The 15,174-nt window shown below is 45.6% G+C and overlaps 1 protein-coding gene across 14 annotated transcripts in view; it reads left to right on the top strand.

Moving 5' to 3' along the window:
• LOC143776623 (protocadherin alpha-C2-like) overlaps window positions 1-15,174 on the top strand; it is a 513,355-nt gene that overhangs the window by 409,514 nt on the left and 88,667 nt on the right. Inside the window, exon 1 of one of the 14 annotated variants that reach the window (XM_077266153.1) lies at window positions 2,409-5,583. The exons of 12 other annotated variants lie outside the window; for them this stretch is intronic. In XM_077266153.1, the coding sequence (XP_077122268.1) occupies window positions 3,100-5,583 (2,484 nt within the window). In that variant the 5' untranslated portion in view covers window positions 2,409-3,099. Of the gene's footprint in view, window positions 1-2,408; window positions 5,584-15,174 lie in introns of those variants that run through there. One more of the 14 variants, XM_077266141.1, reaches the window with a different exon arrangement.

Here is a 15,174-nt window from a genome sequence, read left to right on the forward strand (position 1 = left end):
GCTTATTTTTCCTAGCAGACCATAGTGATGGCCATTGAAGCATACGATATGTCTATAGATTCTTCTATTTCCAGGAGGAATCATAGAGGTTGAGGTTGGATTTCTTATATGCGCATACATCTATATATATGTGGATGTGTGCATAACAAAGCCTTAAAAGGGGGTCCGATACCTAGAACTTGCTTTATAAATGTGTATCTTTTACCCTTAACCACTTTTGTAATTTGCTTTATTACAAATTTCTCTATCATTCTCCGTCTTGCCATTCTCTAGATCTGTATTTTTTTTTCCGTCTTGTGATGTTTCGTTTGAGCAGAGTCTCAAATAGGATGTCACAAGAGGATGGCCTTGCGGTCACTTCCCCACAGCTTCTATGACCCCCCCCGAAACAGGTCATCATCAGGGGGCTGCAGTCACTCAGCACAGCTTCTGTCACCATCGCCTCCTGATGACATCCTGGTGATGGAGAAGTGACTGCAGCTATAGTGGCCTCCACCACACTTCTGTGCCCACCACCCACATCTTCAGATGCCACTTTTGTCCCTGCTTCTTCTTTCCCTCAAATTAAATGTCATCAGTTTGTGGTGATATTGGCATAGGGTGAGTAACAGCAGCGTCACCGCAAAGCTTCTTTCACCGGCCTCAAATGAACCATCATCAGGGGCGTGACAGAAGTAGAGTGAGTGACAACACCATCGCCCCACAGCTTCAATCACCACCCTCAAATAAGCCGTCATCACGGGGTAGTGATAGAAGTAGGGTGGGTGACAGTGGTGCTGCCCCACAGCTTCTATCAAAACCCTCAAATGAATCGTCATCGATTGTCGGTGACAGAAGTAGAGTGAGTGACAGCAGCGCTGCCCCACAGCTTCTATCACCACCCGCAAATGAACCATCACCAGGGGGCGGTGACAGAAGTAGGGTGAGTATAAACATATGAATGACCTCGGGGAGACCAAAACATCCAACACCGCGGAGACACCATCACGTGTTTCTCAACGCAGTGATCCAGAACACTGCCCCCATCCCTAAAGGGAAATATGCAAATGCATGTAGAAAAGCCGTGGAGACACCATCACATGTTTCTCAACGCAAGCAATGAATAGCCAGGTCTTTCACCGGGAAGGAACAACCACGGGAAGGGCAGCATCCAATAAAGGAAAACCACCTATGCCAAAACATGGTATCCATCCACAGACAGCTGTTTCGGGGTATTTGAAGTAGGGTGTGACAGCAGCTCCGCCCCACACCTGCTATCACTGCCCTCAAATGCACTGTCATCAGGGGGCGGTGACAGAAGTAGGGTAAGTGACAGCAGTGCCACCCCACAGTTTCTTTCACAGCCCTAAATGAACCATCATCAGGGAGTGATGACAGAAGTAGGGTGAGTGACAGCAGCACCACCCCACAGCTTTTATCACCGCCCTCAAATGAACCGTCACCAGGGCGTGGCGATAGAAGTAGGGTGAGTTACACTAGCATCGCCCCTGATGATGATTTATTTCAGGGTGGTGATAGATGTTGCTGTCATATACCCTGCTTCTATCAACGACCCTTGATAACATCTCATTTCAAGAAAACAGGTGGCATTGTCAGAAGCAGGGATGATGTTGGTGACTGAAGATACGGGCAGTGGCCACTGAAGCTGTGGTCACTTCTCCATCACCCTCCATCCCCCTGAAACAAGACATCATCAGTGGATGGCGGTAACAGAAGCTATGGTAAATGACTGCACTGATGACGCCTTGGTTTGGTGGTGGAGGGGGTTATAGGCTGTCGGTAAGTGACTATGGGGTCATCCTCCTGTGATGATGTTACATTTGAGATTGCCCTCAAGCGAAACATCACAGGAGGTGAAGAAAAAAGCATACAGATAAATGGATGAGCAGGTTAGGGAAAATGGTAGGGGAATTTATTATGAGGCAAATGACACAACTGTTTAGGGGTTAAAGATATATATTTAGAAGGGCTGTATAAGTATCGGGCCCCCGTTAATTCCATTGAGGTCTGTGTAAGTCTCTTAAATAATATTGCTGTAATGATAATCATAATCCAAATAATAATGATAATGTTATCAGACACCACCGGCCCTTCTATCCCAGTCACACATACATGGCGCTGCCGCCGATCAGATAATAAGGGGCAGAGGGTCTGCACAGTCCAGCTCATTCCTGTCAGCTTCAGTTTCCTGAAAAGCAGAAGCCATGCTGGCAGCAGCCGCCGCACAGGACCGTGCACAACCTTCAGTTCCCCTTCCCTGACATTGTGCTCAGCCATCGCCATGACACGTTGTGTCTTTCCTTGCTGGGATGATGGCGTCTCAGTGAGCATCTGATGCAGCCCTGAGGTAACAGTGATGTGTGCGGCCGCGGGGGGCTTCATTGTAGCACCGGAAGGAGCCTGTAGTCGGAAGCACCTGAGCTGCTGACATGTTGGATTGTGCACTGCTGCGCTGAGGAGATGGTGTGCCAGCAGCAGCAGCAGCAGCACGGAGGGGCACGGGGGGGCGCGGAGGGGCAGGCTCCGGAGCGCACACATTTCCACCGCGGATTTCTTCGTGCAGTGAACAGATTTCTGCAATGCTGGATATAGCCGTGGCGCTGCCGAGACCCAGCCCTGGATGCACGGCGGAGGCTGCCCTCGGCTGCTAGGTGCTGGCTGCATGGCGGAGGCTGCCCTTGGCCGCTAGGTGCTGGCTGAATGGCGGAGGCTATCCTTGGCCGCTAGGTGCTGGCTGCACCCTGGATGACGGGCGCTGCCCGGCTTTATCTGGTGTTTCCTGGGCGCTGTCCACACCTTCGGTGCTGAAGCAACCCCCGCCGCCGGTCTGCTGTCCACCTCCAGGTGCTGAATCCATGGTACCCTAGAGCACAGCCCCCTGCACAAGGACAAGAAGCGACCCCCGACCAGGCCGATCTCTGCACAGAACAAAGCAATGGATTTATTGGGAAGGCAGCCGCCCTCAGTGCCAGCCGCATCCCACCCAGCGCTGCACACATGGTAACCTGATGCGGTTTGATATCTGGGGGCTTACAGGATAAAGGATGTGAGTCAGGACGGTTTGGGGAGGGGTCAGATGATCACTGTTTGCCTGCTACAATGGCTTTTACCCAGGGGTGCGTAGGGCTCCTCGTGTCAGTGTACCTGAGCTTGGCTGCAGGGCAGCTTAGATACTCGGTGAGGGAAGAGTTAAATCATGGGGCTTTTGTAGGCAATGTGATTAGCGACCTGGGTCTGGACCTGAAGCAGATCCCCACTCGCGGCTTCCGGATCACGTCCGGTAACAGCAGGCAGTACTTTGATTTGAACCTGAGCAATGGGGTATTATTCGTTAATAGGACTATAGATCGTGAAAGTCTGTGCGAGCCCAGCACCCCCTGCCTGATAAACCTGGGGGTGGTGATAGAAAACCCCGTGGAGGTGCACAATATCGAGGTGGAGATTTTAGACATCAATGATCATGATCCGAAATTTCCTAGAAATGAATACTACCTAGAGATTAGTGAGTCAGCTGTGCCCGGTGCCAAATTTCCTATCGAGAGCGCACAAGACCCCGATATAGGCACCAACTCAATCCAGACCTACAAGCTCAGCGACAATGATTACTTTGCACTCGATTTAAAGACATTCAGTGGCAACAGCAAGCTGATTGAGATAGTGCTGAAGAAACCATTAGACAGGGAGCAGAATGTTCTCCATCAGTTAGTTCTCACAGCTATAGATGGAGGGAACCCTGCAAAATCCGGGACGGCCCAAATTTCCATCCGCGTGATGGACACAAATGACAACACCCCATTTTTTGATAAGTCTACCTACAAAGCCAGTCTGCTGGAGAACTCACCAGCCGGGACTTTAGTCGTTAAACTGAATGCATCCGATCCAGATGAAGGGTCAAATGGGGAAGTCACTTATTCATTTGGCAGTTTTATGCCCCAGAAAGTAAGGCAGTTATTTAATATCGAACCCAGCACTGGAGAAGTGAGGGTGAGCGGTGTTTTAGACTATGAAAAGTCTTCATCCTATGAGATTTATGTCCAAGCCATTGATAAAGGCCCTGTTCCTATGACAGGCCATTGCAAAGTGTTAGTAGAGGTGATCGATGCCAATGATAACGCCCCGGAGATAGTGGTGACTTCCAATTATTCTCCGATAGCTGAAAACTCCCAAGTGGATACCGTTGTGGCTTTAATGAGTGTGACAGATAAAGATTCGGGGGCCAATAGGATGGTCACCCTGACTATTCAGCCAAACCTTCCATTTAAGCTAAACTCATTCAAAAATACCTTCAAGCTATTAACGGATGGTAAACTAGATCGTGAAAAGTGCTCTTCTTATAATGTTACCATAACCGCCACGGATTCTGGTGTCCCACCTCTGTCGTCTCAGAAAACTCTATATGTGCAAATCTCAGACGTGAATGACAACCCTCCGGTGTTCGAGGAGTCCTCTTACTCTGTGTATGTGCTGGAAAACAACGCTCCGGGGGTCTCACTTTTCTCAGTAAAAGCCATGGATCCAGATGCCAATGAGAATGCGTTTGTCTCCTATTTAATCCTCCAAGGTGATGTTGAAGGCATTCCAGTTTCCTCTTATGTTTCCATTAAGTCTGACAATGGCACTTTATACGCCATTCAGTCGTTTGACTATGAAAAAATTCGAGCGTTTCGCTTCGTTGTTCAAGCACAAGATGCTGGAAACCCTCCACTTAGCAGCTCTGCTACGGTCAATTTTTTCATTTTGGATCAAAACGACCATGCCCCAAAGATTCTGTATCCAGCTCCTACAAATAGTACAAGATCTATTGAGATGATTCCACGGGCGGCAGGTGTCGACTATCTCGTCACCAAAGTCATTGCAGTTGACCTTGATTCGGGACAAAACGCTTGGCTTTTTTATACTTTGGGCAAAGCCACAGATCCCAAACTTTTTAAGGTGTCTTTACATACGGGGGAAATAAGGACTACAAGGAAAGTTGCGGATGATGTTATAGCAAGCTACAATGTGACCGTCATTGTGAAAGACAATGGGGAGCCACCGCTTTCTTCATCGACCACGATAAGCATTGCAGTGGTGGATAGGATTTCCAAAATTGTCCCTGACTCGCAACGTCACGAAAGAAACAGCACAAGCTATTCTGAAATGACATTTTATTTGATTATTGCTTTATGCTCAATATCCTTTTTATTCCTGTTGACTCTAATAATCATTTGTATTCTGAAATGCTGCAAATGTAACGGCAATGCTGGTCCTTGTTGTGCATGTTGCTGTGCCGTTCCCAATCAGGACCCTACAGAGATGCCTAAACCAGCCAACAATAACATCGAAACCAGGCTGCCTGCCGGATTACAAGTGCAACCTCATTTTATTGAAGTTAGGGGCAATGGGTCACTGACGAAGACTTACTGCTACAAGGCCTGTATGACTGCAGGATCGGGAAGTGACACATTTATGTTTTATAACACCGGGATTCCAATGGGGACTGGTCCACAGGCTGTGATCGCTGACCGAAACCTTAAAAGAATGAGTGGACAAAGTTTTCAAAACTTAATCATCTTAAAAAGTGAAACAACTACTCCGGTGGAGGTGAGACTTTCCCTTTTATGCTTCTTACTATAATGAAAGATTATTAATAATTAATTAAAGACAATTAATCATTTTAGGCAGTGTTTAAAGCCTCCACCACCCATTAAATCATTAATGCTGGAAAAGTTGTGCATTTTAGGAATGTGATGGAACAAAAAAATAGAAATAATCCTGACTTCATAACATATGATATGTGATTTGAGTTTTAATTATTTTAAATAAGCACTAAATGGAGGCTGTGATGGATGCAGTAATCAATTATCCTTTTTATCAAATATGTCATGAACTTTTCGCTGGCTTTTTATAATGCATCCCGTAAAGGGGTTATTAAACGTCCCCCACCAGCCTCTTTGCTTTCTATTGTAGAGACAAAAGATGTTGGTCCCTACTGAGGTCACTGATCGACTGCAGTGGTCTCACATCATACCTACTAGAAGAGGAAGCAAGGGGATCTTTGGGATGCACAGACAGCGATGCAGAAGATAATCGGGCAGCAGTAGACATACACATTTATTTCTATACTAGATGGTGGCCCGATTCTAACGCATTGGGTATTCTAGAATATGTATTTAGTTTATTTATGAAGATTTCAGAATAATGCAATGAATACACAGGATTCGGCCGGCCGGGCGCGACCAATTAGCCAATCCCGCGCCAATTCGTGGCCGGCTTGATTCTGTCGCTGATTGTTCGTGGCCGGCCGGGCATGACCAATCAGTGAAGCCAGGGCGAGCTCCAGGTTTTTGAGGGCCCCGGGCAAAAGAGTCTCACAGCCCACGTAGCATATAACACAGTCCACGTAGTATATAGCACAGCCACGTAGTATATAGCACAGCCACATAGTATATAGCACAGCCACATAGTATATTGCACAGCCACGTAGTTATAGCACAGCCACGTAGTATATAGCACAGCCCACGTAGTATATTGCACAGCCACGTAGTATATTGCACAGCCACGTAGCATATAGCACAGCCACGTAGTATATAGCATAGGCACGTAGTATATTGCACAGCTACATAATATATAACACAGCCACGTAGTAAATAGCACAGCCACGTAGTATATTGCACAGCCACGTAGTATATAGCACAGCCACATAGTATATAGCACAGCTCACATAGTATATTGCACAGCCACGTAGTATATTGCACAGCCACGTAGTATATAGCACAGACAACGTAGCATATAACACAGCCCACGTAGTATATAACACAGCCAAGTAGTATATAGCACAGCCACGTAGTATATGGCACAGCCATGTAGTATATAGCACAGCCAATGTAGTATATAGTACAGCCCACATAGTATATTGCACAGCCACATAGTATATTGCACAGCCACGTAGTATATAGCACAGACAATGTAGTATATAACACAGCCCACGTAGTATATAACACAGCCACGTAGTATATAGCACAGCCACGTAGTATATGGCACAGCCATGTAGTATATAGCACAGCCAACATAGTATATAGCACAGCGACGTAGTATGTAACACAGCCCATGCAGTATGTAACACAGCCCACGTAGTATATAGCAATGTGGGCACCATATCCCTGTTAAAAAAAGAATTAATATAAAAAATAGTTATATTTTCACCTTCCGGCAGCCGCTTGATCCAGCCCAGGCCTTTAGCGATGCTCCGTTTACAGTAATGCCTGGCGACAATAATCCGTGATCATGTAGCGGTCTCGCGAGACCGCTACATCATCTGGGGTCATTACCGCAATGCATTCTTGGAACCGGAGCGTCACGAGGAGCGGGAAAGGCTGCTGCGGACGCCGGAAGGTGAGAATATAGTGATTTTTTTTATTATTATTATTTTTAACATTCAATGTTTTTACTATTGAGGCTGTATAGGCAGCATCAATAGAAAAAGTTGGTCACACATACAGGGTTAATGGCAGCGTTAATGAACTGTGTTACACCGCGTTATGCCGTGGTGTACTGCAGTCCGTTTAACGGACTGCTAAAACGCTATGTGGGCACTGACTGGAGGGGAGTAGGGAAGGACCAATTCACTGCCGGGCTGTGCCTGTCACTGATGGGTCACGCCCAGCCAGCCACGACCAATCAGCGATGCAGGATTTCCGTGACAGACAAACAAACAAACAGATGGAAGTGGAACTTAGACAATTATTTATATAGATGTATATGTCCGTCTTCCGGGTGTCATCAGAGTGTAATCAGAGTGTCATCAGTGTGTCAGCAGTATGTCATTAGTGTGTCATCAGAGTGTCATCAGTGTGTCATCAGAGTGCCATCAGTGTGTCATCAGAGTGCCATCCATGTGTCATCAGTGTCACCAGTGTGTTTTCAGTGTGCCATCCTTGTGTCATCAGAGTGCCATAAGTGTGTCATCCGTGTGTCATCAGTGTGTCATCCATGTGTCATCAGTGTGTCATCAGAGTGACATCAGAGTGACATCAGTGTGTCATCCGTGTATCATCATTATGTCAGCAGCGTGTCTTCAGCGTGCTGTCAGTGTGCCATCCGTGTGTCATCAGTGTGTGATCAGAGTGCCTTCAGAGTGCCCGCAGTGTGTCATCAGTGTGTCATCTGTGTGTCATCAGTGTGTCATCAGAGTGCCATCAGAGTACCATGAGTGTGTCATCAGTGTGTCATTCGTGTGTCATCAGTATATCAGCAGTGTGTCTTCAGCATGCTATCAGTGTGCCATCCGTGTGTCATCAGTATGTCATCAGTGTGTCATCAGTGTGTCTTCAGCGTGCTATCAGTGTGCCATCCGTGTGTCATCAGTGTGTGATCAGAGTGCCTTCAGAGTGCCCGCAGTGTGTCATCAGTGTGTCATCTGTGTGTCATCAGTGTGTCATCAGAGTGCCATCAGAGTACCATGAGTGTGTCATCAGTGTGTCATTCGTGTGTCATCAGTATATCAGCAGTGTGTCTTCAGCATGCTATCAGTGTGCCATCCGTGTGTCATCAGTGTGTCATCAGTGTGTCATCAGTGTGTCTTCAGCGTGCTATCAGTGTGTCATCCGTGTGTCATCAGTGTGTCATCAGTGTGTCTTCAGCGTGCTATCAGTGTGTCATCCGTGTGTCATCAGTGTGTCATCAGAGTGCCATCAGTGTGTCATCAGTGTGTCATCCGTGTGTCATCCGTGTGTCATCAGTGTGTCAGCAGTGTGTCTTCAGCATGTTATCAGTGTGTCATCCGTGTGTCATCAGTGTGTCATCCATATGTCATCAGTGTGTCATCATTGTGTCTTCAGCATGCTATCAGTGTGTAATCCGTGTGCCATCAGTGTGTCATCAGTGTGTCATCCGTGCTTCATCAGTGTGTCATCAGTGTGTCATCCGTGTGTCATCAGAGTGTCATCAGTGTGTCTTCAGCGTGCTATCAGTGTGTCATCCATGTGTCATCAGTGTGTCATCAGAGTGCCATCAGAGTGCCATCAGTGTGTCATCCGTGTGTCATCAGTGTTTCAGCAGTGTGTCTTCAGTGTGTTATCAGTGTGTCATCAGTGTGTCATCCGTGTGTCATCAGTGTGTCATCCATGTGTCATCAGTGTGTCATCAATGTGTCTTCAGCATGCTATCAGTGTGTAATCCGTGTATCATCAGTGTGTCATCAGAGTGCCATCAGTGTGTCATCAGTGTGTCATCCGTGTGTCATCACTGTCATCAGTGTGTCATCCATGTGTCATCAGAGTGTCATCAGTGTGTCTTCAACGTGCTATCAGTGTGTCATCCGTGTGTCATCAGAGTGCCATCAGAGGGCCATCAGTGTGTCATCAGTGTGTCAGCAGTGTGTCATCCGAGTGTCATCACTGTGTCATCCATGTGTCATCAGTGTGTCATCTGTGTGTCATCACTGTGTCATCCATGTGTCATCAGTTTGTCTTCAGCGTGCTATCAGTGTGTCATCCGTGTGTCATCAGTGTGCCATCAGTGTGTCATCAGTATGTCATCAGTGTGTCTTCAGCATGTTATCAGTGTGTCATCCGTGTGTCATCAGTGTGTCATCCGAGTGTCATCACTGTGTCATCCATGTGTCATCAGTGTGTCATCTGTGTGTCATCACTGTGTCATCCATGTGTCATCAGTTTGTCTTCAGCGTGCTATCAGTGTGTCATCCGTGTGTCATCAGTGTGCCATCAGTGTGTCATCAGTATGTCATCAGTGTGTCATCAGTGTGTCAGCAGTGTGTCTTCAGCATGTTATCAGTGTGTCATCCGTGTGTCATTAGAGTGCCATCAGAGTGTAATCAGAGTGTTATCAGTGTGTCATCAGTGTGTCATCTGTGTGTCATCATTGTGTCATCCGTGTGTCATCAGTGGTCAACAGTGTGTCACTAGTGTGTCATCAGAGTGCCATCAGAGTGTAATCAGAGTGTTATCAGTGTGTCATCAGTGTGTCAGCAGTGTGTCAGCAGTGTGTCTTCAGCGTGTTTTCAGTGTGTCATCCGTGTGCCATCAGAGTGTAATCAGAGTGTCACTAGTGTGTCATCAGAGTGTCATCAGTGTGTCCTCTGTGTGTCATCTGTGTGTCATCAGTGTGTCATCTGTGTGTCATCAGTGATCAGCAGTATGTCCCTAGTGTGTCATCAGAGTGTCATCAAAGTGTCATCAGTGTGTCATCCGTGTGTCAGCAGTGTGTAAGCAGTGTGTCTTTAGCGTTTTATCAGTGTGTCATCCGTGTGTCATCAGTGTGTCGTCAGCATGTTATCGGTGTGCCTTCCATTTGTCATCAGTGTGTCTTCCGAGTGTCATCAGAGTGTCATCAGAGTGCCATCAGTGTGTCATCAGTGTGTCATCCGTGTGTCAGCAGTGTGTCAGCAGTGTGTCTTCAGCGTGTTATCAGTGTGTCATCAGTGTGTCTTCCTGGTGTCATCAGACTATCATCAGGGTGTCATCAGAGTGTAATCAGAGTGTCATCAGTGTGTCAGCAGTGTGTCATCGGAGTATCATCAGAGTGTCATCAGAGAGCCTTCAGTGTGTCATCCGTGGTCATCAGAGTGTCATCAGTGTGTCATCCGTGTGTCATGAGAGTGTCATCAGTGTGCATTCAATGTGTCATCATTGTGTTATCAGTGTGTCAAGCATTATCATCAGAGTGTCATCAGTATGTCTTTCGTGGTCAACAGTGTCATCAGTGTGTTATCAGTGTCATTATAGTGTATTCAGCGTGTGATCAGTATGTCATCAGGGTTTCATCAGGGTGTCATTACAGTGTATTCAGACTGTCATCAGTGTGTCATCCCTGTGTAATCATTGTTATCAGAGTGTCATCAGTGTCATTAGAGTATACTCTGAGTGTCATCAGTATGTTATCAAAGTGTCATCAGTGTGTCAACCGTGTGTAATCAGTGTTATCAGAGTGACATCAGTGTGTCATTAGACGGTGCTCCGAGTGTCATCGGTGTGTCATCAGAATGTCATCCATGTGTCCGGTTTTACCATCAGTTGTCATCAATGTGTTTCTGTTATGGATAAAGAAATAAATTACAAAGCTTCCCCTGAACATTGAACACGTACAGCACATGGATGGCACATAGTTGTGATCCGTGTGCTGTATGTCTTTTTCACTGACCCATAGATTTATATTAGTCCTTGTCAAGGATTTTAGCCCGGGTGGCAAATATAAATGTATCGAGAACCAAGTGGGTGATGGTGAGGAGCAGAGGGGCTGAAAAAGGGAGCAGTAATGTGAGTATAAGGTTTTTTTTTTACATTTTAATAGCGGCCAAAGACTTAATCCGTGCGGATGCATATTACAAAAAAATCTGCATTTTTGCAAATTCAGATTTTTGTAACATTCATTTAGAATTCATTTTCCAGCCAGATTTCTATGCTCATCTCTATTTAAAATACATCAAAATCTTGGGAAATGAACTTGAGTGTGATCTCCTTAATCATGAATAGGGGGATAAAATCTGCTTATGTTTAAGGTTCCAATTTACAGATGCGTCCACCATTATCTTTTCTTCAATCACCACTCCGGTGGGGTTTTTTCACCACTGGAGTGGTGCTTTAAGCGTAAGTCCCCTGCCTCTGGTCATATACTCACCTTCCGGCATCTACACCTGTTTTTGGCGCCAACTTGTGAGCGCAGCTTCTGAGTGGCTGGAACTCAGAAGCTACATCATAATCTTTCAATGAAAGTCTATGAGAGCCAGAACGAGACGCTCTCAGACTTACATAGAGAGCTTGTGACCATTACTTCCGACTTCCAGACAGTCAGAAGTTGGGGTCACAAGATGGAGACCCAGGACGGGATATGAGCGTTGTCCGGAACAGCTAAAGACGGCGGCTGGTAAGTGTAATACTAGGGTCAGGGAACTTACATTAGTGACACCACTCCAGTGCTGAAAAAAAAGAAATGCTGGAGTGGTACTTTAATAAATGGACTTTTTAGCATGTGCTGGTTACCACTATGGATTATCTTCGTGCTTTAGGATTCAGGTCACATGCGCGCTTTTCTACATAGGTGAGCGGACTACGTCTTTTACATTGCAGTGTATTGGCTGCACCATGGTATATAGCATAGTATATTTACCTAAAAAATGCTATTTGGTAAGCAGAATGAACATCTAGCAGAAAATCAGTGTTTGGTACCATCTCCAATGCCAGTGAGTGCACACACAACACCATCCACAATCCATTGTCATCTCATGGTCTTCCATAGAACTAACATACATATTTCATACCTGAAGACAGTCTCTTGTATTCTCTGAAATGGATCTTCTTTGAGAAGTTCTTGCTCTTTATTATCCTTGCCAGTTTTCCCTTTGTGATGTTAACCAATGGGACTTTATAAACTGGTTCTTTACAAGTCAAAAACAAAGCTTGGATAGAAGTAAAATTAGAATTTACTGTGCAAAAAAGGGACTTATGAAGGTTTACCGTAGAACAATGAGATGAAAGAAATACAGAAAAGATGTAAATGAATTATGGAACATGTGCGTGGAAATGTGTTATTCTTGGAGGCTGCCAACCATCTTTAGGTCTTGGCAGCAGACTCTTATTAAACTTACATCTGTGCTTCCCATTCTAGAGGACAGCACTTCATAGCTTTGTCTTTAGCCAGTCATCTGTGCATCAAATCGTTATCAGTTTCTCTATTAATCATGAAAAAGGACAAATCAATTGTGTATTTTGCAGGTTTGACAGTTTTTGTCTTGCGTTTCTTCTACTTTAGTGCATCCGGCAGCTTGCTGGTTTATCACTTTAACCTATTTCTCTCCCGTGGCTTCGAAATTTAGAGCGTTTTCACATGCAATATTCACATTTTGCTTTCCACATCACAGGACATTGGTGTTCTCTGGTTTATTATTATTAATATTGCATTTTTCAAAAGCTGAAACTTTAAGAGAAGCTCTAACCTTTTACGGACCCGAAAATTAGTTTATTGGCTGTATACCCTATAAAAATTGGTTTAAGGGTTAATGCTTCTCCTGGAAAGTGACATGCCAAGGTAAGGAGACAGAAGTAGAGATGTAGCCCTTACACCCCAGTCAGAGACCTCTCATACAGCCAAATCAGATCTCATGCTTCGCACTGAGGAGGGGCAAGATCCTGAAACATGTGTCTCCTGTTTCACTTGTACTGTAAATGCACCTTAAAGACAATCTGTCACCAGCTTTTTTCTACCACATCTGAGAGCATCATAATGTAAGGACAGAGACCCTGATTCCAACGATGTATCAATTAATTTACTAGGTGCAGCAGTTGTGACACAATCAGAGTTTTTAGATGTAGCTGAGCTCAAAAGCTAATCCCAGCAACACCACAACTTTCTGTGTACATTGTCTATTGACAGTGAGCTGCTTATCAGAGGAGGGGGCGTGGTCAGACCAGAGCTCAGGATACGCCAGTCCAGGCAGTGATAATTTCTTGGTGATAAAGCCTTAATTGTATGGAAAGAACAGAATACAGCCTATTAAGTGACACTATCATCAGATTACCCAGCAAAACCCTGCTGACAGATTCCCTTTAACCCCTTAATCCCACATGACGTACTATCCCGTCGAGGTGGGGTGGGCCTTAATTCCCACCGACGGGATAGTACGTCATATGCGATCGGCCGCGCTCACGGGGGGAGCGCGGCCGATCGCGGCTGGGTGTCAGCTATCGCAGCTGACATCCGGCACTATGTGCCAGGAGTGGTCACGGACCACCCCCGGCACATTAACCCCCGGCACACTGCGATCAAACATGATCGCAGTGTTCCGGCGGTATAGGGAAGCATCGCGCAGGGAGGGGGCTCTCTGCGTGCTTCCCTGAGACCCCCGGAGCAACGCGATGTGATCGCGTTGCTCCGAGCGTCTCTTACCTCCTATCCCTGCAGGCCCTGGATCCAAAATGGCCTGGGGGTTGCATCCGGGTACTGCAGGGATTACTTCTGGGTCCAGTGCAGGCGCTGGTAAGCCTGCAGTGCTGTCAGTCAGATCGCTGATCTGACAGAGTGCTGTGCAAACTGTCAGATCAGCGATCTGTGATGTCCCCCCCTGGGACAAAGTAAAAAAGTAAAAAAAAAATTCCACGTGTAGAAAAAAAAAAAAAAAAATATTCCAATAAATACATTTCTTTATCTAAATTAAAAAAAAACCAATAAAAGTACACATATTTAGTATTGCCGCGTCCATAACTACCCAACCTATAAGACTGTCCCAATAGTTAACCCCTTCAGTGAACACCGTAAGAAAAAAAAAAACGAGCCAAAAAACAACGCTTTATTATCATACCGCTCAACAAAAAGTGGAATAACACGCGATCAAAAAGATGGATATAAATAACCATGGTACCGCTGAAAACGCCATCTTGTCCCGAAAAAATGAGCTGCCATACAGCATCATAAGCAAAAAAATAAAAAAGTTATAGTCCTCAGAATAAAGCGATGCCAAAATAATTATTTTTTCTATAAAATAGCTTTTATTGTATAAAAGCGCCAAAACATAAAAAAATGATATAAATGAGATATCACTGTAATCGTACTGACTAGTGTTGAGCGATACCTTCCGATACTCAAAGATATCGGTATCGGATGGGATCGGCCGATATCCAAAAAATATCGGATATCGCCGATACCGATACCCGATACCAATGCAAGTCAATGGGACACAAGTATCGGAAGCTATCCGCTCATGTGACCGCTCACACGACAAATCACAAGCCGCGACATCATCACAGGTCCTATACTCCTCATTCTTAGGAACGGAGGCTGCCGGTTACATCGGTAAGGTCCAGGGGCCGCCGGAGGGGTGAGTATATCCATATTTTTTATTTTAATTCTTTATTTTTTACATGAATATGGATCCCAGGGCCTGAAGGAGAGTCTCCTCTCCTCCAGACCCTGGGAACCATACACTGGGAACTTCCGATTCCGATTTCCGATATCACAAAAATATCGGAACTCGGTATCGGAATTCCGATACAGCAAATATCGGCCGATACCCGATACTTGCGGTATTGGAATGCTCAACACTAGTACTGACCTGACGAATAAAACTGCTTTATCAATTTTACCAAACGTGGAACGGTATAAACGCCTCCCCCAAAAGAAATTCATGAATAGCTGGTTTTTGGTCATTCTGCCTCACAAAAATCAGAATAAAAAGCGATCAAA

Source organism: Ranitomeya variabilis, chromosome 5, assembly GCF_051348905.1.
Source record: "Ranitomeya variabilis isolate aRanVar5 chromosome 5, aRanVar5.hap1, whole genome shotgun sequence".
Classification (NCBI taxonomy): Eukaryota; Metazoa; Chordata; class Amphibia; order Anura; family Dendrobatidae; genus Ranitomeya; species Ranitomeya variabilis.